Source organism: Mesoplodon densirostris, chromosome 20, assembly GCF_025265405.1.
Source record: "Mesoplodon densirostris isolate mMesDen1 chromosome 20, mMesDen1 primary haplotype, whole genome shotgun sequence".
Classification (NCBI taxonomy): domain Eukaryota; kingdom Metazoa; phylum Chordata; class Mammalia; order Artiodactyla; family Ziphiidae; genus Mesoplodon; species Mesoplodon densirostris.
In genome coordinates, this window is record NC_082680.1 from 10,458,210 (window position 1) to 10,483,123 (window position 24,914).

General features: G+C 53.4%; 1 protein-coding gene across 3 annotated transcripts in view; it reads right to left on the minus strand.

Annotated features, from left to right (window-relative positions):
- ARHGEF10 (Rho guanine nucleotide exchange factor 10) overlaps window positions 1-23,898 on the minus strand; it is an 88,599-nt gene extending 64,701 nt beyond the window's left edge. For 2 of the 3 annotated variants that reach the window (XM_060085740.1, XM_060085738.1), the window contains exons 1-5: window positions 23,814-23,898; window positions 9,107-9,216; window positions 3,618-3,806; window positions 2,690-2,968; window positions 956-1,019 (exon numbers count right to left, since the gene is read on the minus strand). In XM_060085740.1, coding sequence (XP_059941723.1) covers window positions 956-1,019; window positions 2,690-2,968; window positions 3,618-3,806; window positions 9,107-9,173 — 599 coding nt within the window. In that variant the 5' untranslated portion in view covers window positions 9,174-9,216; window positions 23,814-23,898. The remainder of the gene's footprint in view (window positions 1-955; window positions 1,020-2,689; window positions 2,969-3,617; window positions 3,807-9,106; window positions 9,217-23,813) is intronic. The other variant, XM_060085739.1, reaches the window with a different exon arrangement.
- Window positions 23,899-24,914: the final 1,016 nt, after the last annotated feature.

Below are 24,914 nucleotides of genomic sequence, written 5' to 3' on the forward strand. Positions count from 1 at the left end.
GAGATGATGAAAGAGTTTCAAAAGTAGATAGTGGTGATGGTTGCACAACAATGTAAATGTATTTAATGCCACCAGATTTTAAACTTTAAAATGGTTAAAATGGCAAATTTTATAGTATATATTTTTGCCACAGGTTAAAAATGAATAATGCAATATACCAAAAACCACAGAATGGTCCACTTTAAATAAGTGAAATGTACTATGGTACGGGAATTATATCTCGATAGAGCCGTTTAGAAACAAAAAAATAAACACACCTACCATGCACCAAGCATGTTCCCATGCTAGGTGGTAGGTGCTCTAAGACTTGGTAAAACCTGGTCTTTGTCTTTGAAGAATTCAATCTAGTAGCAGAAAGGGCCACAGAAATAACAGTGGGAGCACAAAGCCATCAATCAGAATGCAGGTGTGTGCACACAGCTCTGGAAATGCAGAGGAGGACAGTTTCATGAAACGAGACATTTAAGCTGGGTTTTGAAGGGTGAGTAGGAGTTTGCCTAGGGGAGGGGATTTTCCTGGGAATTTCGAGCAGATGCAACAGCATTTGTGAAGGCAAGTGGCATGAAAGAAAGGCTTATAATCAAGTCAGTTTCAAGAATTTTAGATGAAAGCTGGGTTAGACAAAGTTAAAGATCCTTTCTCCCCCTCGGGATTCTGAGAACCTTTACAAGGTTAAGTACTCTGAACGTCTCTGGCAGGGAGACGGGAGTGGCGCGTCATCCAGCTCTCTGTGGCTGTGGACCCACAGTTTTCTCTTTTTCTGCAAAGCATAATGTTAACGTCTTAAAGAGTCCTAGTGTTCAGGAAGACCCGATCTGGGGTCCCTGGGCGAGAGGGCAGAAAGACCACGGGGCGGGGGAGGGGCCTGGGCAGTGAGAGCCTCGGAATCACTGCGCACGACATTTCGGGAAAAGGTCTGGGACTCAGAACATCTGTGGAAAATTAGTAAAGATACCTGTTGGTTGGATCCTCAGAACTCAAGGAATTCAACTGGCTGTCTTCTGTTCCTTCCTGTGTCTCTGCCAGGAAAGAGAAAAAGTTCACATTGTTTTATGCCCGAAAGAAATGTTGAGGAAGTTGTTTTTTATCCTCAAAATGGTTTCGTATTTTCCTTTCTTATCAATGAGAGGTTTACCTTATTGTGAAGATGATCAACTGATAGATTTAAGATTTTCAGTTTTTAGATCAAACGTATTCAAAATAGGATTATGATGAAGAGTGACACCCAAAGGTCTTATGAAACTACCTGAAATAAAACGGTGCCCAAAGAAACCAAGCTAGAGAAACACCATAATTCTCTCCTGTTTCTTAAGTTTTCATGGGAATTTGCAATTGTGATTTACTTGAAAATGTGTCTACATGACAAGCTCAAAAGATTCCCAAGGAAGAAGTACTGACGTTGGTGGTACCTGACAACCAAACTCCCTGTTTCCCTCAACTGTCTTAACTGGGAAGGAAAGAACCCTCTTACTGAAGTTTCACACAAATATGTCCTGATCATGCTCCTGTGACACCAGTGTCCTCGGGGCTACTCCTGCCCATCAGGACGTCCACACCTGGGACAGTCCTCACGGTGCGTCCCAGCGCAGAACACGGAAGCAGAGCAGGTGAGAGAAGGGAAAACTCAGCCGAGATGCCTTTACTGGGCTCATAGGTTCAGGGCCCTGATAAAGGACCCCAGAGAGCCCCCAGCCCTTCCTCCAAGGGAGGACACAGAGAGAAGATGGTCTATGAACCAGGAAGGGACCTCTCCAGACACCGCACCTGCTGGCGCCTTGACCTTGCACGTCCAGCCTCCAGGCTGTTGTCCAGAACCGACTGCCCTTCTCCAGAGGAGGGATGGTTTGTGTCTTCAGCTGCCCTCCTGACCTGGACGTGCGGGGGGTGGGAGGGGAGGAGGGAGTGGCAACTGCCCACGGGCTTTGGCCGGGACAACGGTGAGCTGTACACTCGGGCCCCGGCTGCTCCCACAAAGCACCGCCGTCTGCGCAGCTTATGGACAACAGCCTGGAGGCTAGACGTGCAAGGTCAAGGCGCCGGCAGGTGCGGTGTCTGGTGAAGTCCCTTCCTGGTTCATAGACCATCTTCTCTCCGTGTCCTCACTTGGAGGAAGGGCTCGGGTCCTTTATCAGGGCCCTGAACCTATGCATGGGGGTCCATCCTCATGACCTCATCACTCCTGACACCATCACCTTGGGTGTTTGTTAGGTTTCAACATGTGACTTTCGGGGAGACACACACTCTCCCTTTAAACCTAAAAACTCAAGCCCTGCAGAAACAGCTGATGCTGAAGCAACGCAGGCGAGGGTCATCTGCGCAGATGACGGAGGCGGATGCTTAAACCACGTCCTCGAAGCTACACACCTGCTCCTTCCCGCTAAGTGGAGGTGAAAGCCGTGACTCACTGAACCAAAACCCCGGTCACGGAGCTGGGCCCCCTCAGCACTGCGGCCCCCGAGAGCCGATATCACAGGTGAGGGGACAGGCTCCCTGCACCTGCCCGGCTTCCCGAGGAACCTCCTGATTCTCCCGACTCCTGCCCCTCTCCCGGGTCCTCATGTGCCTGCTACACACGCACGCACACGCACGCCCCAGGTGTGCAGTCTGCCCTGAGAGACAGAGAGCGCCTTCTGCCCTCCCCCCCACCCCGCCCGCCCCGCGAGGTGAGGCACAGGTGCGGCAGCACTACCTGCGGGGCCCGCGGGGGTGAGGACAGGGCTGGAGTAGGCGGGCAGCAGCAGGGGCAGGCCGGAGGGCACGGCGTAGCCGCAGGGCACAGGCACCGAGTACCCGCTGGGCACGTGCAGGCCCCCGCCCTCCCCCTCGGCCTCCGCGTCCGGAGGCGGCGGCTGGTCCTCATGGAGGGGTGTGATGTCGATGATGGAGTAGGGGTTGACTCTCGTTGGGCCCCCGGGTCTCAGTGGTTCTGCCAGGGCGTCTGTGTCTGCTCCCGTCCCATTTTCGTGTCCTGAGGGTGAGAGGAGACCGTGGCAGACACCCGGCCGTCAAGGGCACGGCCGACACGCCCTGCTGGGCTGAGGGTCCCCAGGTGACCCCCAGGCGACCCCCAGGCCTGGAAGCACTGTCCTTTGGGGCATCGGTGGGGTCAGCGCAACCTTGGGGGCGGGGCACGCAGCCTGGCTGAGCCCAGGGAGTCTCCTCCAATGAGGCGAATGGGTGACAAGCCGCCAGAAGTGGGGGGTCACTAACCGTGTGGACAGGTGGTGACGGTCCCAACCAGACCATCGGTGAGTGAATGAAAGTCACCAACTCCACCCCCAAATTTTAAAATATCAATTAAACCTCTACATTTCATCTCAAATGGCATTATTTCGAAAAAATGTTTTATGCAACACAGTGACAAACTGGTGAGGCCATTTTTATTAGAAAATGACAATACCTGTTTCCTCCAAAATATAAATAGAAAGGTAGGTAGACAAGACTGAAAATCATGGAAAATAGAAAACAAATAAGAGAATCTCAGCCAAACTTGAGTCATTTCAGCTCACGTCGTATCACAGAAACATCACACATCTCGGGCTCCCGGACCCCACCTTCCCCAGGACGTTCCAACCCGCAGGTGGGCCGGCTGGTCGCTGGGTGGCCCAAAGACGCACCTGATCCGGCCGCGGTGTTGGTGGCGGGGACAGTGGTGTTGGCGGCGGGGCTGTCTGCTCCCGTGTCCCCAGCCTCGGGGGCGGCCGGAGCCCGTCTGTCTGCTTCTGGAGCCTCATCTACGCCGTCGAGATCCAGCTGTTCCCCCTCCTCTTCCTCGTTGTTGTTAGTGTCGTACTTGGCTTCATTCTCTGAAGTTTAAGGTAACGTAAACCACAGTGTTAGCATTTGTTACCGGAAAAACAGCTTCCACGCTCCTAAACACACAGCAGCCAAAGTCAGCCAGCGATGAGCACCCAGATGGGCACCCGGAGGTGTTGGCGGCGCCAGGACACGCCCTTCCCCCATCCCCCGCCGGGCTGGCCCACTGCCTTTCTTTTTTTGGTTTTTTTTTTTGCGGTACGCAGGCCTCTCACTGCTGTGGCCTCTCCTGTTGTGGAGCACAGGCTCCGGACGCGCAGGCTCAGCGGCCATGGCTCACGGGCCCAGCCGCTCCGCAGCATGTGGGATCTTCCCGGACCGGGGCACGAACCTGTGTCCCCTGCATCGGCAGGCGGACTCTCAACCACTGCGCCAACAGGGTAGCCCTGGCCCACTGCCTTTCTACTGGGAAGAGTTTCGTGCCATCAGGCTTTGGGGCAGCGATCTGGGTTTCCTCTCAAAAGGACCCACAACTCACAATCTGGAAAGAAAAAAGCAGGAGAGACAGAAAGGAAGAGAAAAAGCACTTCCCACATTTTACACCCTGGACTTAGAACCACATTAGTAAAAATCAAGTTGGAATAACATTAAATAAACCAACTGGCGAGGAACAACGTGTAATTCAGCAGTTCCTACGCGATCAGTATAATGATTTCACCCCTTCTGTTCATCCCGGCGGGCGGCGTACCATCCTCACGGTTAAAATCCACAGCTGTGAGCTACCCGTGTCACCTTGGTCATGAGAATTCTTTCCAACACTGCTCTCTTTGGGGGAAAGTGAGAGGGGATGCAAGGATTTGCTCATATAAGGGCTTTTACATGACAAACAATAAGATCCCTCATGCAGACTTTTAAAAGAAAAAAAAAAGTCAGTTGAATTTAAAGGATCAGAACATTGTACCTGCCCTAATCTCAAATCACTAGGGGGTGACTTTCTTTAAAAGTCTTTTTCAGGAAAAAAAAATGCATATGCTGGAATTAAGATGTGAAATGGCATTAAAATCCTCTGTGTCTACCTGAGTTTGCCCCAGCATGTAGCTCGGAGTCCGAGCTCTCAAGAATCTCAACCCTGCCCGGCGTGATTTGTTGTTACTAAGTCAAAACATAAGCTGTTTTTTTCCCCATCACTTTTGTCAGGGTATTTAACTGGTATTATTTCCCTGTCACATGCCTTTGGCAAACATGAATTTAAGGAAATGATGACAAGTGTATTTAGAAAACGTTCTGGAAAATTTTATTTTTCTGTTGAAGAGATGTTTTGCTCTAATATGTGTTTGTCGGTTTATTTCAGTGAATAAACTGAGTACCTAATGATTTAGCAACAAAAGAAGGACAGAAAAAGGCAGGCAGCTGCAGGGAAAGCGGTGGGGAGGGGAAATCCGTCAGTCCCAGCCCAGCCCGGCAGATCGCAACTCCTGGCAGAAGTTAGGACCAAAGGCCACACACAGTCCACACAACTGACCAGGAGCCCCGGGCATCAGAATGGACTGGCTGGGGTCCCTGGCACTCCCAGCGGGAGAGCGCTGGCCGCAGGGGTCACCACTCCTCTGTGAGCAGACAACCCTCCAGGACAGCTGAAAACCCATGAACACCTTTTAAAGATGTGCCACAAATTAACACATTAAGGGAAAAAAATAAAAGAGTATTCGTAAATTCAGAGATCGGAGCTAGGCATATTGTTCCTGGGGCTTGTAAGACCATAGCTGATTATAATATGCAAGCTTAACCCAAGATATGTTTCTCTTTATTTCAAATGAAGGCTATTTGTTTCTTAATTCCTTTTACTGTTATGAAGGCGAGCTTTAAGAAGCACCAGGCTGCGAACAGCCCCACCAACAAGGGGCTATTCACAGCCGTCCTCTGCTGCCCCTAGGCTCTGCGTGTCACAGCTGGGACCAGGCCCCAGAGCAGCAGGGTTGCGGAACAATGCCGCCCCCGTCACCCGCTGGCACACCACCCGCTGTCCTTCACTTCTGCCCGAGCTTGTCACTGTCACCGGGCACCTGGTGAGGACTGTCCCGAAGCAGCAGGAACATGGTGACATTGCTGACTTCCTTTCCCCACCACGACTCACTTTTTTTTTGTTTTGCTATTAATTATAGAAAAGCTTTAGCTGGTAGTGACTTTAACCATCATCAAAGTGTTGAGTTCTGCATCCTGAGACATCCTGGACCATCTTGTAATACAGTGTTTACATCCCGGAGCATCTTCTAACTTGACTCTCTGAGGGCCTCCAGGGGCCCCGCCTCTGTTATCCCAAAGGAGAAGGAAACTGAGGCCTGGAGAGATGCACACATGCCCCCGGTCATCCGCTTGCACACCTCAGGGACTACGCTCAAACCCGAGCAGCCATGTGCAAAGCCCTCGAAGCCACAGGTTTCTCCGCCGCACCCCACCTCCTCCCAAATCCTGCTTTACCCGGACGATTTGACTTGTCGTCAAGGAAGCTTCTGGAAAAGGCACAGGCGCCTGAGGACAGGTAACGATGTACATGGATAGAGTTACCTCACCTGACATGTATGACACTGTGCACAGGATACTATGCAGCCACTGAGAATGACAGCTGTGAAAGCTACGTGATGACACGGAAAATACTGGTAAAGTTTCAAGTATGACACAAAAATGTACACTCAACAATCTTAAAAATATAAATTCAATGGCTGCAATTATGCAGAAAAGAAATATGAGGGAAAAGACAGAGAACGGATGAAAACACACGTGTCCCAGTGATGCTGGGGAGAACGGACCTGGGTGATTTCCAGCCCCTTTGTCATGTTCAAGGGAATTTTTTTTTAAAGATTTAATTTTATTTATGTTTGGCTGCATTGGGTCTTTGTTGCTGTGTACGGACTTTCTCTAGTTGCGGCGAGCGGGGGCTACTCTTTGCTGCTGTGCTCGGGCTTCTCCATGCGGTGGCTTGTCTTGTTGTGGAGCACAGGCTCTAGGCATGTGGGCTTCAGTAGCTGCAGCACGCGGGTTCAGGAGTTGTGGCTCACGGGCTCTAGAGCGCAGGCTCAGTAGTTGTGGCGCACGGGCTTAGTTGTTCCACGGCATGTGGGACTTTCCTGGACCAGGGCTCCAACTCGTGTCCCCTGTATTGGCAGGTGGATTCTTATCTACTGCACCACCAGAGAAGTCCCTCAAGGGAATTTTTAAGAGGACAGTTTCATTTTCACAATGGGGGAAATTATACCTAAAGCATCACTGAATCATCAAAAACGACGCCAGGCTGTTATCCCCATTGCTAATCGTCACAAGTGTTAACTACCCAGAAAATCTTGTATTAGAGTATAATCATGTTTAAGGCATGGTACTAACATGTTTAAATCGTGGTCTTAGCCCTGGGCTGTCAGCCAGGAAACAGCCATCGGCCCGGGGAGATGATGGAGCTGGTCCTCTCCCGGCATCCTCAACACCCCACGTCGGCAGGACCTCCCCAGGCTCCCCAGAGGAAACCTCCCAGGCGGCCCATGTAGAAGGTGGTCCACGTAGAAGGTCCCACCTCCTCCCAGCTGCAAGTCATCTCCCAGCTAAGAGGGGCCCTGCCTGGGGACAGGGTCGGGGGAGTCACCCGTGAACAGCCTGGCCGGATCAGCTACGCCCCGGGAGCGACAGGCCTTGCCGGTGAGACTCGCTCGCCACCGTGAAGACAGCAGGCGAGCAGTGCCCGGGAGCACCTGGTGCTGGAGCAGCAAGGGGTGGGGTGGGAAGCGGCCCACCGCGGGGAGAGGACGGAGGGCGCCCGTGGGAAAGGCGGTGAACTCTGCTCGGCCCTTAGCGCCCCTCCAGCCCACCGAGGGACCCTTCGCTCTCTGCGCCCATCCTCTTCCGTCTTTATTGAGGTATGAATGACAAATAAAAACTGTGTATTTACGGGGCAGACTGGATGATTTGATCCACCTGTACTCTGTGAAATAATCACCGCCATCAGCTAGTTAGCCTCCAACCCACACAGGTACCGCCTTCTCTCTTCTCTGCTTTTCCCGCAGGCAGAACATGTAAGCTGCCCTCTCAGCAGACAGGCCTAAGCATCTCATCCCTGTGGCTGGACCTCGGACGCGGCCGCCTGCCAGCTGAGTCCCCGCACAGGCCTGGCTGCCACCTCGTGGTGCCCGGGTGTCTGGCCGTGTGCCCTGGGCCGAGGCCTGTCCCAGGCTTGCAGGCCCGCCTGCCAGGACGCGGTGCTGCTGGGCCAGGCCCTCTCCTCCCGGGACCAAGCGCAGAGGTGCCTCTGGGGGTGAAGGTGGACGGGTGTTTCTGCAGAACTCGGGGAGTGACTGGGAGGCCGAGTCCCTGGGGGGTGAGCACTGGCCGACACCGGGCGTTTGCCGAGAGCAGGGCAGGCAGGCGTGGCCTCCTCTGCGGAAAGCAGACCGTGTCCTGGAAGGACAACGCACCTGCCACCAGGTTTGAGCAGCACGCACGTCACCCACAGTCCTAAAAACCAGGTGCAGGTGCTTCTGGGCCTGCCTTTTGTATTCTGATGCCCCCAACAGCCGATGCCCCCTGAGCACCTCAGAGCCCGGCAGCTCCCTATCCTGCATGGGTGCTGAGGGTGCTGGTGTCCCTTAGAAACAGCGAAACGGCACAGAAGACAGCGATGGCTGGTTTCAGTGAAAGGCCAGGAAGGAAGGAGCGGGAGGGCAGTCAGAGGGTAGGAGGGAGCCCACTGCCCGGGCCACGCTCGGGAGCGTGCGGCCAACACCAGGAGACAGCCCAGCGCACAGGGGGCCGTGGGGACCCCAGGCCTGTCTCCGAGAGGCCACGCTGCCCGGCATCGTCTGGGCATCACCTCCTTGACGGGGATGAAAAGTGGTGAGCGGTGTTGGTCTGTCTCGCTTTCAGTTCCAACAATCAAAGTCGGGTCTAGCCTGGAAGACCCCAAAGGCCAGCCACTCACACTCAGATCAAACTGCGGCCCAGAAACAGGCCCCAGAACCCCTGGCAGACCTGGAGGGAGCCGAAAAGGAGGCTGCCTTAAGCTCCGCTGGCAGGTGTCCAGTGGCCGCAGGGTTCGGCCTAAATCTCGTCTCTGAAATGGGCCGTCACTCCCCTTACCACCTCCAGGTGGTTCTGATGGGTCGGGTGAAAGTAAACACAGGAGACCCTAGACACTGGTGTGGGCACCACAGGGACAGGTGGAGGGGCTCGGCCAGGACCCGCAGGCCTCCGCCCCTGGGGTCTGGGTAGACCCTCCTCCTCCCCAGGAGCTCCTAGCCCAGGCCCCACCCCAGAGGCTGTGGGTTAGTGATGCCCAGGGCATGGAGCCTGGGAAACAGACCCAATTCACCTGCTGCGCCACCGGCCTGCAACCTGTTACCTTCCCGGGCGGGAGCCGGCGGGCCCAGCTGGTCCATGCTGCCGTGTCCACCTCGCTCCTGGGCTCGGAGGATCCGGGACCTGCGAGGAAGAAACACGCTGTCAGGGCCGGGGGAGGGTGGCCCTGGACGCCTCTGGGCACCCCGCCGACAGCCTGAGAGAAGGAAAACGCAGACTCCATCCCTAGCTGCAGCAAAAGACCTAAGGACGTGAGGACCGCAAACCACCTCGAAATAACACTCAGGGCCAAGCCAAATGGAGACTGCCAGTGTCTTGACGTCACCTTGAATTGCAGCCAGGGGTTGATTTTTGCAGCTGGATTCAATGGCCGGACCCCTCCCGGCCCAGGACGCCTTGATTCCCTGCTTAATTTCACACATGTTCTAAGGGGAGAAATGGACACATAAGTCCAATGGTTTTTCTTCCTCCTTCAACTAAATCTTTAACAGTTTTGAGTGAAGGATTAATTTCTGAGGATGAAGGAGGAGGCTGACCGTTTCCTCAAGCCCTTTCGAGCCAGCGGGTCAGTAAACCCTTGGGTACGGGCCGGATGCCTGCGTCCTGCTTTGTTTTCTTTCTTTTTTCTGCTCTTCCTGTTTCCTCGCAGGCTGGTCTAAGAATGAGTGTGAACCACCAGGCCGTGAGAAGGCTGGTCCCGCACCCCTCCGCATCCTGTGAACCAAGGTCCCTGTTTATGGATATTGACACCACCAACACCTGCCTGGATTCTTCTAGAACGGTCGCAGGAAAGCAAACCTCACTCGGGAAGCCACACTTTGCAGAAGCACCTTCCCAGTTCTTGGGGTCCCAGATGAGGCCCAGGGAAGCCCCTTGGTGACAGCCTAGCCCCACGGATGACACACGACACTCAGTGACGCCAACCGAGGCAGTTCACCCTCTCAGAGAGAAACTGCAGCGCTGTTTCCAAACCATTTACGACAGACACGTTCAGAGCACATGGGTCAGGGAACTCGAGTCCCAGAGAACCTGGAACAGTAAGTGGACGACCAAATCTTTCTCCACGGGGAGACATGCCGGCTCCTGAGAGCGAATGTAAAACGACTGCTTCCGTTTCAGTCAACAAACCCTCAACCAACACCTGCCACATCCTGGTCTGTGAAGTCACAACAAGGGGACATGCATGCACACATGCACAGCCATGTGACCGAGGTGTGTGCACACACACATGCTCACACGTGTGCACACACATGCAGAGGTGAGTGCACACACATGCTCACACATGTGCACACGTGCAGAGGTGAGCGCTCACACATGCACAGAGGTGAGTGCACACACATGTTCACATATATGCACACACATGCACACAGAGGTGAGTGCATGTGTGCACGTGCACGCGCGCGCGCCCACACACACACACACGGAGGCCCAGGGGGCTGCAGGGAAGGAACAGGAGGGAGGATGGGAGGATTCGGGGCCTCAGAAGCACACAGAACCGGGGTGATGTCTGCCGCCGTGTCCTCTCCCAAGAAGTAAATCAAAATACCCGAGTGCGTATGTAACATCCCGTTGGATTCACATCGGCTTCATGTGGCGCCAGGCCAGCAGTGACATGACACAGACACCCGGACCGCGCCCACGGTGCTGAGCCTTAGGTGACGCCCGAGAAGGAAGCAGGTGGGGCCGCTGGGCGGCCCTGGACCCGGTGGTGCCAGGACCCCACAGGCAGTGCTGGGCAGGACAGACGTGGGTCCGCAGGAGGAAGACAGTGCCATCCCCGCCCTGGGAGGAAGCGAGGAGGAAGAAACTGGTCGGGGCTCTGGGGCGATGGGGGCTCCCGGGGCGATGGGGGTTCCCATGTTACTTCCCATCCTTACCACTGACTGAGGACGGAGGCTCCGCCTCGCTCCCCCAGCATGAACCAGCCAAATCCAGAGCAGTCCGAGGACCCGCCAGGTCGGTGAGAACAGGGCCCAAGCTGCCAGGGAGCTGGGCGTCAGAGCAGAGCACGCCCCATGCACCCCTCTGTGTGACCCCAGCACCGTCCCTCGCAGACACTGCTGGCACGTTGCCCGGGCTCGTCCAGAACAAGTGGGACACACAGGCACGCGGGACCTGACGGCCACGTGGCTTTCCGTGTCCTATAGGTTCGGGTTTCTCAATCACGTCATTTACTCACCTTAAACCATGCTGGGCAAATCTCATTACTGCTACTTGTTTCTACTGAAAATGCACAAAACAGAGTCAAATTGACTTCTCGTTTCCCACTGCTAACGTGTGGGACAAAACAAAGAAAGACTATGCCTGTGCTTTTTCTTACTCTGATGCCTGATCCTATTAAACCACCACCGCTCACCCTCAGAGCGCTCCCAGGATGCCAAGATGGACCTCACAGCCATCCTAGTCATCCTACCCGAGGGTGAGAAGCTGAGAGAGCGCGGCTCTTGTCTCCAGAGGCAGACCTGGGACTGGAACCCAGGCCCCTGGTGCCTCGGTCTGTGTGTGTGACTGCGTATGAATTTCAGTCAGAGCACGATACTCAGGGACTGTTTTCTTCCAAAATCAGCATCCATGGGAAACTGCCTTCCTGGAAGCTCACACACACACACATACACAGGATCTGCCTCTGGATTTGGGGGGCCTGGGTGTCCGTGATCTGAATTCCAATCCGTGCAGGCAGGCATCACCCAGCACTGAAGTTTCAGCCCCTGGACGTCCCAGCAGCCCTAGGAAGCCTGCTCCCCGAAACTGGGCACCTGCCGTCTCCCGGCTGCCCTCCAGGTGTTTTTAGGGACGGGATGAAGCCTGATCGGCCCACGACCGACCTTGGGACGGAGGTCAAGTCTCGCTTTCACAGGGCTCCTCCCCGGCAGACGAGCAGCAGGAAATAATGCCAACCTGGGCTGCAGGGCCGTGGGGATTATCACTGTCATTTCCCAATTTAAGCATCCTAAGGAGAGATTTCATTGTGCACTCAGGTTGTGGTTTCCAACAAACAGATGACACATGCAGTAGAAGCCGCAGCCCGGAGAGACGGGCACAGAGGTGGTCCCTGCAGTGCGGCTGTAACTCTGCCGCAGAGCCTGGGCGGCGACACAAGGGCCCCAGTCACTTGATTTTTTTAATTTCATGGAAATAGCCTGAGCCTTTGCTCCAGTGAGGTTTCCAGCACCTTGGCCGTCTCTGCAGAGCTGCAGGGAGAGCACCGTGGACGTGTGGATGCTCTGAGGGGCGGGACCCGCCGCCCCTCCCAGCAAGTATTCCCTGAGCAGGGGGCTGGGATCCTGGACTCGGGAGCCAGTCCGGGGAGACCCTGCTCGGGTCCGACCCTCCAGCTGGACAAGCTCGGTGTCCTCGCTGTGAACCGAGGTGACAGGGACATCTCTGCCGGCGGCCATGGGACTGGGAACAGACAGCACTGAGGTTGGTTCCCCAACTCCCACCCCGGCCTCCGTGCTGTCCAGTCACAAAAAGTTGGGGGACAGACTGCAGGCTGAGCCTGCCCCCGATCCACTCAGCTGGGACCCGTCGAGTCCACGCACCAGGGACTGCGCCACGGTAGGTCAGGGGCACCCAGCGTCCCGCACGAGGGCTGGCTGTCCACTTGGAGCGCAGCGGGAGCCAGTGCACCTCAAGCCCGGGGACAGAGCCTGGGGTCAGAGCCCGGCGATGCAGGGGACGCAGGAATCCTCACGGCTCACGGCCGCTGGCGCTGGGTCCACCGTTGCCTAAAACCACGAGCTTCCCAGAGACCTCACGTCAGGAAGGTTCTGTCTCCACATGGAGATGCAGGAAGGAAAAACGAAAAGCTCACAGGACCTACGGTATGAGTCCTGATGGAAAGGCTCCATCTAAGTTTAACCAAACAAACTCCAGGGCAAACAAGCACACCAACCCTTTGCACTGAACATTGTCATAGATTTTTAAGTGGACATAATGCTCACAGAAACAAGAAGGAAGGAAGGGAGTGGGGAGAGAAGGAGGGGAAAGAAAGAAAAGCACAGCTTCTCCCTAAGCCGAGCACAGAACTTAGCCGTCAGGGACGTCTATTTTGTGCTCGTCGAATCTGGACCACAAAGGGCACAGCAGTGCAGAGCACACGTGGGGCCTCGCTGGGGGTGTGTCCTGGTCCCGTGTTTCTCTGCTCACGTCAGACTGAGGCCACTTCCATGGGGCCTCCTCCCCTCCCCTCAGAAAGGAAAAACGTGAATAGAAGTGATTTATTCCGTGTGGCAATGGCCATTACACAGCATCCAACCCACAGATGTTCACCTGCTCACCATCTTTTCCAAATGGTCCCCTGTCCAGCGGATCAACCCCTCAGAACTCCTGGCGGGGTGCTCCCCTGGACGGAGGCTGGGAATCGTGTCCCCCCCCACCCCAGGCAGCGCACGCCCTGCCGTCCACACCCGCACTGTCTCGGCCCTGCTGCCCTGCCTGCAAATCTTTATGGACCAGCTCCCTCCTGCACACTCCTGACCCGAACTCTCACCCTGCGAACAGCTCCCGGGTCACCTCTGCGTGTGTGTGTGTGGTGTGTGTGTGTGTCTCTATCTCCCTGTGTCTCTCTCTCTGTATCTCTGTGTGTGTCTCTGTCTCTCCATGTCCTCTCTCTGTGTCTCTGTCTCTCCGTGTCCCTGTCTCTCTATCTCCGTGTCTCTGTCTCTGTATCTCTGTGTGTGTCTCTGTCTTTCTCTGTATCTCTGTGTGTGTGTCTGTGTCTCTGTCTCTCTGTATCTCTGTGTGTCTCTGTGTCTCTCTCTCTGTCTCTCTCTCTGTCTCTGTCTCTGTATCTCTGTGTGTGTCTCTCTGTATCTCTGTGTGTGTCTCTCTGTGTCTCTCTGTCTCTCTCTGTGTCTCTCTCTCTGTATTTCTGTGTGTGTCTCTCTGTGTCTCTCTGTCTCTCTCTGTGTCTCTCTCTCTGTATCTCTGTGTGTGTCTATCTGTGTCTCTCTCTCTGTCTCTCTCTGTGTGCCCACCCCCTGGGGAGTCCACGTGGCTTGGGAGGGGGATACAGCCCTGGAGCCTCCCCAGACACTGTCCCTGCAAACACCACAGGCCGCGACACATGGGCCCAAAAGAATGAACACGTGGAAGCTTGGCTGATGCCCAGGCCATAATCTGCACTTTTATGGGGTGAAAACATGCATTTAATTATTTATTAGGGCCTCCTAATAAGGAACAAAATGCAGAACTGTGCCTGACACGGGGTCTGCTTTCAGAAGAACGCTTGTGGGGGACAGGGGTGGACAAGGGGGAGGGGGAGGGGGAGGCGGGGCGATGCTCCTGCCCCCACTCTCCCTTACCTTCTCTGCCCCTCACTCTTCCATCCCTTAAACACCTGGACAACAGGCCTGGCCTGGCCCAGACCAGACTGGCCTGGCCTGGACCGGACTGGCCTGGACCAGACTGGCCTGGACTGGACTGGCCTGGACCAGACTGACCTGGACCAGACTGGCCTGGACCGGACTGACCTGGCCTGGACCAGACTGGCCTGGACTGGACTGGCCTGCACTGCTGCTGTTCTGTGCCAGGTCCCTCCAGAATCCAGCAGGCCCTGCCCCCAGCCGCAGGTCCACATCAGCCGGGATGCATGCGCCCCGAGCCAGACTCAAGCATCAGGAAGACAGCTACCCCACTGCCCCCCGAGGACCAAGGCACCCAGAGACTCACAGCACAAACGCTTCACGCCCCACGGACTCCTGAAGCCTGCCCGCATCCAAGGCCCCCAACACGGCTGTCCATGGCCACACAATCCAGCCTGAGAGCCTTCTCTCAAAACCTCAAAACCACCTAGACAAAAGCACAGTCGCTTCATTTCAAAACTTACCAAGGACGAAGTTAATTCTGCCTTTAATTGGCAGTGTCTTTGAGAAATGTTTTCATCAAAGGGGGTATTATATTCATAAAACAAAACAGAACAAAGTTACTCTTATGAGGGGGTCATCACCGGACTGGCCTCTGTGTCTCCGTGTGTGACATTCTGTGCCCTCTCAGTCAGCTGGTGGGCATCTCTTCCTCCGATTAATTCTTGGGCTGCAGCCTGTCCTCTGTCTTGTCCAGGCCTCCCTGTCACATCCCCTGCCACACATGTTGCTCCAAGGACAGGCACAGAGCACCCCAGCCGCTGGCAGTTCAGGACTTGACCAAGGACGCAGAGCAAACAGGCACCAAATCACCCCAAGGAATCAGGGGAGGAGGGCGGCAAGGGGGGGAGATGGCAGGGAACGCCCCTCCCCCCTCCTGTGACCCACACACGCAGCAATTTCTTGCATGAAGTGAACCCCAACTTTCAGAAGCAATCCTTACAGACAAGGACATCCAGCCTCAGGAATGGAAGGAACTTGGGAAAACCCTGAGGCTGACGTCCATCCCCCTGCCTTCCTTGCAGGGGCACCTGGGTCAAGGTCAAGGGTGACGGACTGTGAGGGCCCTGGCCGAGGGGCTCACATTCCGGCAGGAGTTCCCGTTATTTACAGGAAACACAATGAAATTCCTCCACAGAGAAGGAAGTGTGCTGTGCGAACGTGTAATTACATCAGTCGGATGCAGACGAAGCCACTGTCCCCGCAAAGCTCCCTGGAGCCTTTCATCACGCGTCCAGGGGGAGCAGCTCAGCCCGGTGTGGGGTGGCCTGGCTCCACCTGGTCCCACCCTACAGACGCCGTCCCCTGGGATGCTGGCACTGCCCACACACCCAGCACTGGCTTGGGCCACACTGTGGACCACTGGGGGGCGGGAAGGAGGGCTGTGTCCAGGCAGCATCTGCAATCACATCTGCCCTGTTGCAGGGGGGCTGAGACTCCCCTAGGACGGGAGGAAGGAGGGCAGAGCTGGAGTGCAGCCTCAGTGTGGGGAGAGGAGAGAGGAAGACTGAGGGGAGAGCAGCACAAGGCGAGGGCAGGCCGAGGAGGCGGGCCTGAGGTGGGGACCTGTCCAGGGCGGAGCCCTGTCCTCAACTCAGAAGGCGCCACAGAAGGTGTTTGATCAGGGACTGATGTGGCCAGAGTTGCCTTTTCAAAAGGCCACGCTGGCATCGGGTGGACAGGGCATCGGGGAGGAGGGCCAGGTGGATGGAGGCCATCCCCCAGGAGGCTGTGGGGCAAGAGGTTAGGCTCATGACCACGAGGATGATGGGAATGAGGAGGGGGAGGCAAAGGAGACGGCACAGAAAGCGCAACTATGGCAGCCAAGCTACAGGGATGGGCGCCTTCTGTGAATTTTCCCGCTTTCTTCTGGTGGTTGATGAGCAGTTTCACACCATCGTGGTCAGAAAAGATGCTTGATATGATTTCAGTCTTCTTAAATGTGTGAAGACTTGTTTTGTCGGCTAACGTGATCTATCCTGGAGAATGTTCCATGTGTGCTTGACAAAAATGTCCATCTGCTGCTTTTGGATGGAATGTTCTGTACATATCTCATAAAATTCACTAAAGTTGCAGAACATAAAGATGTCACAAGAAAAGAAACTTATAAGCCAATATCCCTGATAAACACAGATTCAAGAATCCTCAACAAAATACTGGCAAACCAAATTCAACATTATGTGAAAAGGATTTATTCCAGCAATGCAAGGAAGGTTCAACATCTGCAAATCCACCAATGTGATGCACCATATTTTTTAAAAAAATGAAGGACAGGGGCTTCCCTGGTGGCACAATGGTTAAGAACCTGCCTGCCAATACAGGCAACACGGGTTCGAGCCCTGGTCCGGGGGGATCCCACATGCCGTGGGGCAATGAAGCCCATGTACCACATCTATTGAGCCTGCGCTCTAGAGCCCACAAACCACAACTAGTGAAGCCCACGTGCCTAGAACCCATGCTCTGCAATGGGAGAGGCCACCGCAATGAGAAGCCCACGCACCACAACGAAGAGTAGCCCCCACTCACCGCAACTAGAGAAAGCCCGAGTACAGCAACGAAGACCCAACACAGCCAAAAATAAAATAAATTCTAAAAATATATAAAATAAAAAATAAATTTAAAAAGGATAAAAATCATATTATCATCTCAATAGATGCAGAAAAAGCATTTGAGGGCCTCCCTGGTGGCGCAAGTGGTTGAGAGTCTGCCTGCCGATGCAGGGGATACGGGTTCGTGCCCCGGTCTGGGAGGATCCCATATGCCGCGGAGCGGCTGGGCCCGTGAGCCATGGCCGCTGAGCCTGCGCGTCTGGAGCCTGCACGTCCGGAGCCTGTGCTCCGCAACGGGGGAGGCCACAACAGTGAGAGGCCCGCATACCGCAAAAAAAAAAGCATTTGACAAAATTCAACACCCATTCAAAACAAAAATTCTCAACAAAGTGGGTACAGAGGGAATGTGCCTCAACATAATAAAGGCCATTTATGACAAGCCCACATCTAACATCATACTCAAGAATGGAAAGCAGAGAACTTTTTCTCTAAGATCAGGAACAAGACTAGGATGCCCACTCTCACCACTTTTATTCAAAATAGTATTGGAAGTCCTATACAGAGCAATTAGGCAAGAAAAAGAAATAAAAGGCATCCAAATCAAAGGAAAAAGTAAAACTGTCACTATTTGCTGACGACATTATATATAGAAAACCGTAAAGATTCCACCAAAAAAATTGTTAAAATAAACAAGTTCAATAAAGTTGCAAGATACAAAATCAATATACAAAAATCTGTCGCATTTCTATATGCTAATAATGAACTGTCAGAAAGAGAAATTAAGAAAACAATCACATTTACAATTGCATCAAAAAGAAAAAAATCTAGGAAAAAAATTTAACCAAGGAGGCGAAAGACCTATACACTGAAAACTATAAGACACTGATGAAAGAAACTGAAGAAGACACACATAAATAGAAAGATATTCTGTGCTCACGGACTGGATGAATTACTATCATTAAAATGTCTATACACTACTCAAAGCAATATACAGATTCAATGTAATCTCTATCAAAATTCCAATGGTTTTGTTTTCACAAAAATAGAACAAACAATCCTTAAATTTGTATGGAAACACACAAATAGCCAAGAGAAAGAAGGACAAAGCTGGAGGCATCACATTTCTTGACTTGAAACTGCACTGCAAAGCTATTGTAATCAAAACAGAATGGTACTGGCAAAAAAATAGACACATAGACCAATAGAAAAGAACTGAGAGCCCAGAAATAAATCCATGTGTATATGTTCAATTAATCTGCAAGAAAGGAGGCAAGAACAGTTAAAGAGGAAAGGACAATCTCTTCAATGATTAGTGCAGGGAAAACTGGACAGCTATATGCAAAAGAATGAAACTGGGTCACTACCTTACACCATACACAAAAATTAACTCAAACTGGATTAATTACTTGAATGTACAGCCTGAAACCATACATCTCCTAAAAGAAAACACAGGTGATAAAGTCCTTTGCATCAGTCTTAGTGATGAGGTTTTGGATTTGACACCAAAAGCAAAGGTAACAAAAGCAAAAATAAACAAGCGAGACCACATCAAACTAAAAAGTTTCTGCACAGCAAAGGAAACCATCAACAAAGTGAAAAGACGACCTACAGAATGGGAGGAAATATCTGCAAATTATCTATCTAATACGGGGTTAATGTCCAAAATACATAAAGAACTCATACAACACAACAGCCGAAAAACCACCCATCTGATTTTTGAAAACACGGGCAGAAGAACTGAATAGACATTTTTCCAAAGAAGAAATTCAAATGAAAAGATGCTCAACATCACTAATCATCAGGCCATCAACAGACAGACAAGAAATAACAAGTGTTGGTGAGGATGTGGATAAAAGGGAACCCTCTTGCACTGTTGGTGGGAATGTCAATCGGTGCGGCCGCTATGGAGAACAGTATGGAAGTTCCTCAAAAATATAAAACATAGAGCTACCATATGACCCAGCAATCCCATCTCTGGGTATTTATTCAAAGGAAGTAAAACCAGGATATCACAAAGATATCTGTCCACGCCCCCTCTCTCCTCCCCCCCCTCCCTCTCTCTCCCCCCACCATCTAATCCACCAGCAAATGCTGTCAGCTCCACCTTCAGAGCACACCCCCAATGAGGTGAGCCGTCTCTCCCTCCCTCCGTGGCCACCATCCATCTCTTGCCTGAGTTTCTGTAAAAGCCTTGTACCTGGCCTCCCTTCCCCCATTCCTGCTCCTCTGTAACTTTCTCGAGGCTGCACTCAGCGTTCGCACCCCTTTCTGTCACTTGTCTCCTCCCCAAGGTGGAGTCCTGCCTCAGCCTCCATCACTCAGCACTGCGGCCACCAGCCTTCCTGCTGCTCCCAACACACTCCTGCCGCAGGGCCCTTGCACGGGCTGCTCCTTCCGCCCGCAATGCTCTTGGGTGGACATGAGCACGGCTGTCACTCTCCATCAGGTCCTCACTCGAACATCACCTTCCCGGTGAGGCCTTACCTGCCACCTTTGTGAGCAGCAGGCCCCTCCCCCCAGCACCCCCAGGCCTGTCTCCTGCTTTATTTCTATCATCATCTAAAGTACTATCTACTTTCCTGTCTATAGTGTCTCCCGGGCACAGGACACAAGCCCCATGAGAACAGCACCTGGTCCATCTGCTCACTGCCTAGTCTTGGGACTGAGGGCACTTGGTAGTCAGCACCCAGTAGGTGCTCACTAAATATCCATCAAATTAATAAATCCCTTCCAGATTTGCTGCATCACGTGACCACCTGCACCTCTTCCCATCTGTAAAAAGGTTGTTCCTTTTCTTTAAAGTTTAAGTACAAGAACTTGATTTTTAAAACGCATGAAAACAAAATGACATTGAATGTATTTCATCAGGGGAGAGACGGAGGCCTAAGGTGATGGCCTAACATTGGATTCCCTGCTGGAAGCTCCGGACAGACGGCAGGCGCGCCCAGGGAACGGGGCCACGGAGCACGCCCAGGCGCCGGCAGGGAATGAGCCGTGGGCACAGCACCCTGGTGTGAACCCTCCTCACCTTCCCCGGGGTCCCCACCCTCCTCCCACAAAGGTGGAGAAGGCGGCGGCTCTTCCGGGGCGAGCAAGAGATAAGGCAAGGGTCCCGATGCCCTCCTGTCGGCCCAGACTGGCTGCAGCGGCCGCACACCCTGCAAACAATCTCTCCGGCCTGCAACTACCTGGGATTCGTTTCCAAAATACTTCTGTCGTCTGGCAGATGCTGCACCTTTCATTCCTTCCTATTAAATCACCAGGAGCAGCACGTGTCTAAACGCTCCTGCAGAGCAGAGGCCGGCGGCAGGCCCAGTGGGCTCCCTCCAGACCCCGGCTCTGGACCTGAGACGGGGACTCTGTCCTCCGCAGAGCATGGACCCCAGCAGCCTGAGTCTGATTTTAGTTCCAACTGAAAAGCGATCTAGGGCACGCCAGCCGGGACAAGAACTCTGAGACGGAGGCCCATGCCCGGCACTGCTCTGGGAGAAGGGCCCCACTGGCTGAGTCCCTGGCCACGGAGGTGACGTCCAGCCCAAGCTTCCCTGATGGACGTGAACTGGTACTGCCCATGTGGCCGCTTCCCAGCGACCTGCGGAGCCAAGTGCTTGAGAACAAAGCATGAGTCAACATCTTATCACTTTTGCAGCAAGAGGGCCGGCCGGCCAGGGCCAGGGGCCAAGTCTACATCCTCGGGAGGGAGCAGGCGGCCAACCCCACGACGAGCTCCAGCCCGGAGCAGGCGCCGCTACCCGGCCAGGCTCAGACCTGCACACACAGGGAGGGAAGAGACACGCCAGATTCCTGCCCTCAGAGCTCGGCGTTCCTCACCCAGAAGCAGCCTCTGGCTCCCGAAATGGGATCGCAGACTGAGAAATGACTCAAGTTCAAAGTTCGTATCTGTTTGACTTTGGACTCTGAATGTCCACAGTGCTTTCTTAAAAAAAAAAAAAAAAAAAAAAAAAGATGATGTCCACACATGAGGCTCTGGTTCCCCACAGCCTGCTGGCCTCCAGCCCAAGAAAAAGAGCGAAACCTCAGCCCAGGAAGCACAGCCTGCCCTCAAGACCCTGACACACCTCGCGTGTGAAAAGGTCCGCTGCTCCATGTAGCTATCAGTGTACAGAGTATTGGGGAAGCCTCACCTATTCCTTTTGTTTTCTTCCTAAATGCCCAGTTCAGGGTCACAGGTGACTCACTGAGCCAAGACCCTGGAGTCTCGGACAGGCCACCAGGTCACTAGCCACCACCCCCACCGGTGGAAGGCTAGCTCAGCCATCTGTGCGGGAGTGCAAAGCATCACCCTCACCCACCCATGACCTTTCTTCACAGCTCCCTTTCCCGAGGGCACTGCAAGGCTGGAGAAGCTTTTGGCGCTGCATTTTACTTCAAAAAGTAATTTCTAGTATCAGAACGTAGCTCATGGAAGAGAAACACTTTAAACCTAAAAAAAAAGATAAAAACTTTAAAAAAATCTTTTGAACATTCTTTAATGAAACCATAAAACATCAACAACTCAGAGAAAGCACCTTCTACTAGCAGGTACGCATTACTTTCATGATATAAAGAAGAACAGGAAATGAAAGAATAACACCAGTGCCATGACAGCTCATTTTTATAATCAAAGTTTTGAAACCGTGCACACAAAAACAAAGCAGCAGCAAAAACAAACTTTGATGTCTGGATCTTTGAAAAGCCTGAGTTGGGAAGGAGAGACAACGAGGTGGGGTATGGTGGGTAGGGGCTGGTGGCAGATAAGAGGGTCCTTTGCCAGCTCTCCTGTGCCTCACTGCTCACAGCCATCACCCCAGAGCTGGCCCTGCCCCCCACCCACAGACCTGCACGCCCCTCTGTACCGTAAAGCTCCCAGAACTTCCCGCCTCGTTTTCTCAAATTACACTTCCAGAAGGCTTAACTGAGAGAGCAGTAACCCTACCCCATAAATGTTTAACATCTATGTTCCCCTTCTATCTTGTTTCACTCCACGTATGTTTCTACCTGTGCAAACTATGAATGATGTATGACGTATAGATGAATATGCTCTGAATATCCCAAGATGTGAATTTTTCATTGCAGCTTTTCTATCATGCCTTGTGCAATAAGAACATTGTATTTTTCAACAGGGGTCTGTATTATTGATATTACAGAGTAATACAGCCAAACTCACAGCATTTTTATTTTGCTCTAACTTATGCAGAACGTCCTTATTTTAAAGCGCATTTCCACACACTTGCGTTCCAGCAATTTCCAAAGTGAGTAAACAAATTCTGTGGGGACCTGACTCCCCAGGGTGGGGTGAGCGGTTCCAGAACTCAGCCCAGGGTCCAAATGCCACCAGAATCCCTCGATCTCCAAGAATTCCCAAAGAGTCAAGAAGTTCTTCTAACCCCGCCCGAAAAGCTGCAGAGAAAACGCAGCACGTCAAAATAACAAGATGACAAATTTGGTAAAACGAGAAAGTCAAGTTCGACTTTTAAAAGATAAAAAGCTATATTGAATAACTTTGGATTTTACCTCATCCCTAAATGTCTATAACTGCTTTGATAGAATCTGGCCTGTATGGAGAGACTAATCTATTACGAAATACCACTTTCTATGAGTGACTTTTCTTATGGCGTGAAATCAGGAAACCATAAAGAGTCACTGAGTCACCTAACTGCACATGTGGCCACTAAATCATATCCCAAGGCCAATCAAGTAAACACGGTGCGAGCTTAAGGGGTAAATTATATTTTAAAATTACACAGAGTATATCTCATCTTTCCATTATAATAAAAGTTATTTCCTAGAAAACAATTGTCCAAAATATATTTTTTAAGCAATAAATGAACAGTGAAAACGTTATCCCTCCCAAAGTTCTACCTGAAGGGATATCAAGTAACTCTTGCACAAAATCCAGAACACTGATGACTACTTTATTTTTACTTTGTGGCTCAACCAAAGAAGAGCTGAGCTAAAAATCCATTGCATTTTGAGTTAATGAGAATTTTTACCTCTAGTAATTGAAAAGAATATTACATTGCACCAGGTACGTCTGCTGCTTTCTCAGAATGTTCACGTCCTATTAAAAGCTGAAACATTTACTCAGATTTTTACGTTCAAACCGAGGGTCTCCCAGAGGGGAGGTGTGGCCAGGTGGGGATGAGCAAGGCACCTGCCGACCACTGGCAGCACACCCGCTTCAGTCTCCCCGGCAATGGTAGATGGGGGGAGGGGGAGGAAACACGTACGGGTTTTTTCAGTACAATAGTAATTATTTTCACCCTAAAGTGGGCCAAGGACTTTTTCCTCTATCGGAAAATATACATGACTGTTCCCCACCTAAACACCCCAACTCGCCACTCCTCCTGCAACGTCACTGGGGCCCCGGCCTGGGGTCCCTCCTGCACCCTCCTGACAGCCGGTGGGGTCTCGACCCGGCTCCCGTTACCGCCGGGACTCGCGGTAAATGGAGGCTGTCCCGGGCCTCAGCTCCGCCACCTGCACGGTCCGTGCCCGGGGGCAGGGTGCACCCCGAGTGGCCCTCGCACAGTCACCCAAAACCTGGGGCGGGCGGGCAGCCTGGACTTCAAGGAGCGGTGGGATCTGGCCAATTCGGGGGAGTTAGGCAGAAGTGCAACTTTCAAAGGAAAAAAAGGAAACTCCGAATCCCCGCGATAGGTGGGTTCGCTGGAGGCGCCGTTCAAGGACCCCCGCCCGCCTCCGACCCGGTCTCACCCCGCAGGACCCCCACCCGCCATCCGCCATCCGCCTCCCGCCCGCGCTCAACCCACAGGACCCCCACCCACCCCCGGCACACACTCACCCTGCAGCTGGGACAGGACCCCGGCCCGCCGTCCCTCCGAGGACCCCTCTTCCCTCCTCTTGTCCGCGGCACCGGGATGCGCCCGGGCCCCGCCCCGCCCACAGGGAGGCCGGCCCACCCACACGCCGTGATTGGCCTGATTGGGCGGTGCCGGGCACCCATTGGCTGCCGTGCCTGCCCGTTCCTCGGCGGCGCCCCGCCCCCGCGCCCGCGCATTCCTGCGGAGCCACGTGGCCACTCGCACCCCCTCCTTCGGCTCAAAGCCCAGCCTGGCTTCGCCCACGTCGGCTGGGGGCGCCCGACAGGGTCCCTAGACCCGTGTCTTTTCCCCGCGGAGCCCTCGGGCTGCTCACTCGTGGGCAGGGAGGCGCCAGGCAGGGCACCCCCAGACCCCCAGACCCCCATCACTTCCCCGGGGAGCCCTCGGGCTGCGCGTGCGTGGGCAGAGTCCGCCCGGCAGATCACACCCCTAGATCTCCCCACCCCCCTCGCTGTCCCCAGAGCACCCACCCCTTCCCTTCGCTCGCTGGCCCTGCCAGCAGGGGCGTTCCTGGCTCTTCAGAAGGTCAGCTGCCCCAAGGCCCGCCAAGTGTTTGGAGTTTGGAAATGCAATGATTTCACATATTGCCGAGACAATTTTTAAAGCTTGCCTTTTACTGGAAAGCGCTCATTTTCACCTTTCCCTCGACGGTGAACATGGGTTCTAGAATTCCGTATCTTGTAAGAGCCAAAAAGCAATGCTGTAAGAGAGAGAGCTTGACCCTGCGTTTTCACCCTTCAGCGCTTATTGGGCCTAAAAATCATCCTTATACTACGAGCCCATTTGAGGTTAAAAATCCACGCATATGCTTGGTTCCTCACAGAAGCGCCTAAGATAAACAAGAATTCCCTTCTGTGCTGTTGGAATTGTTTGCCAGGAGCATTTCTTTGTTTTATAATTTAAAAAAGGAAGCATAGGGCTTTCCTGGTGGCGCAGTGGTTGAGAGTCCGCCTGCCGATGCAGGGGACACGGGTTCGTGCCCCCGGTCCAGGAAGATCCCACATGCCGCAGAGCGGCTAGGCCCGTGAGCCATGGCCGCTGAGCCTGCGCGTCCGGAGCCT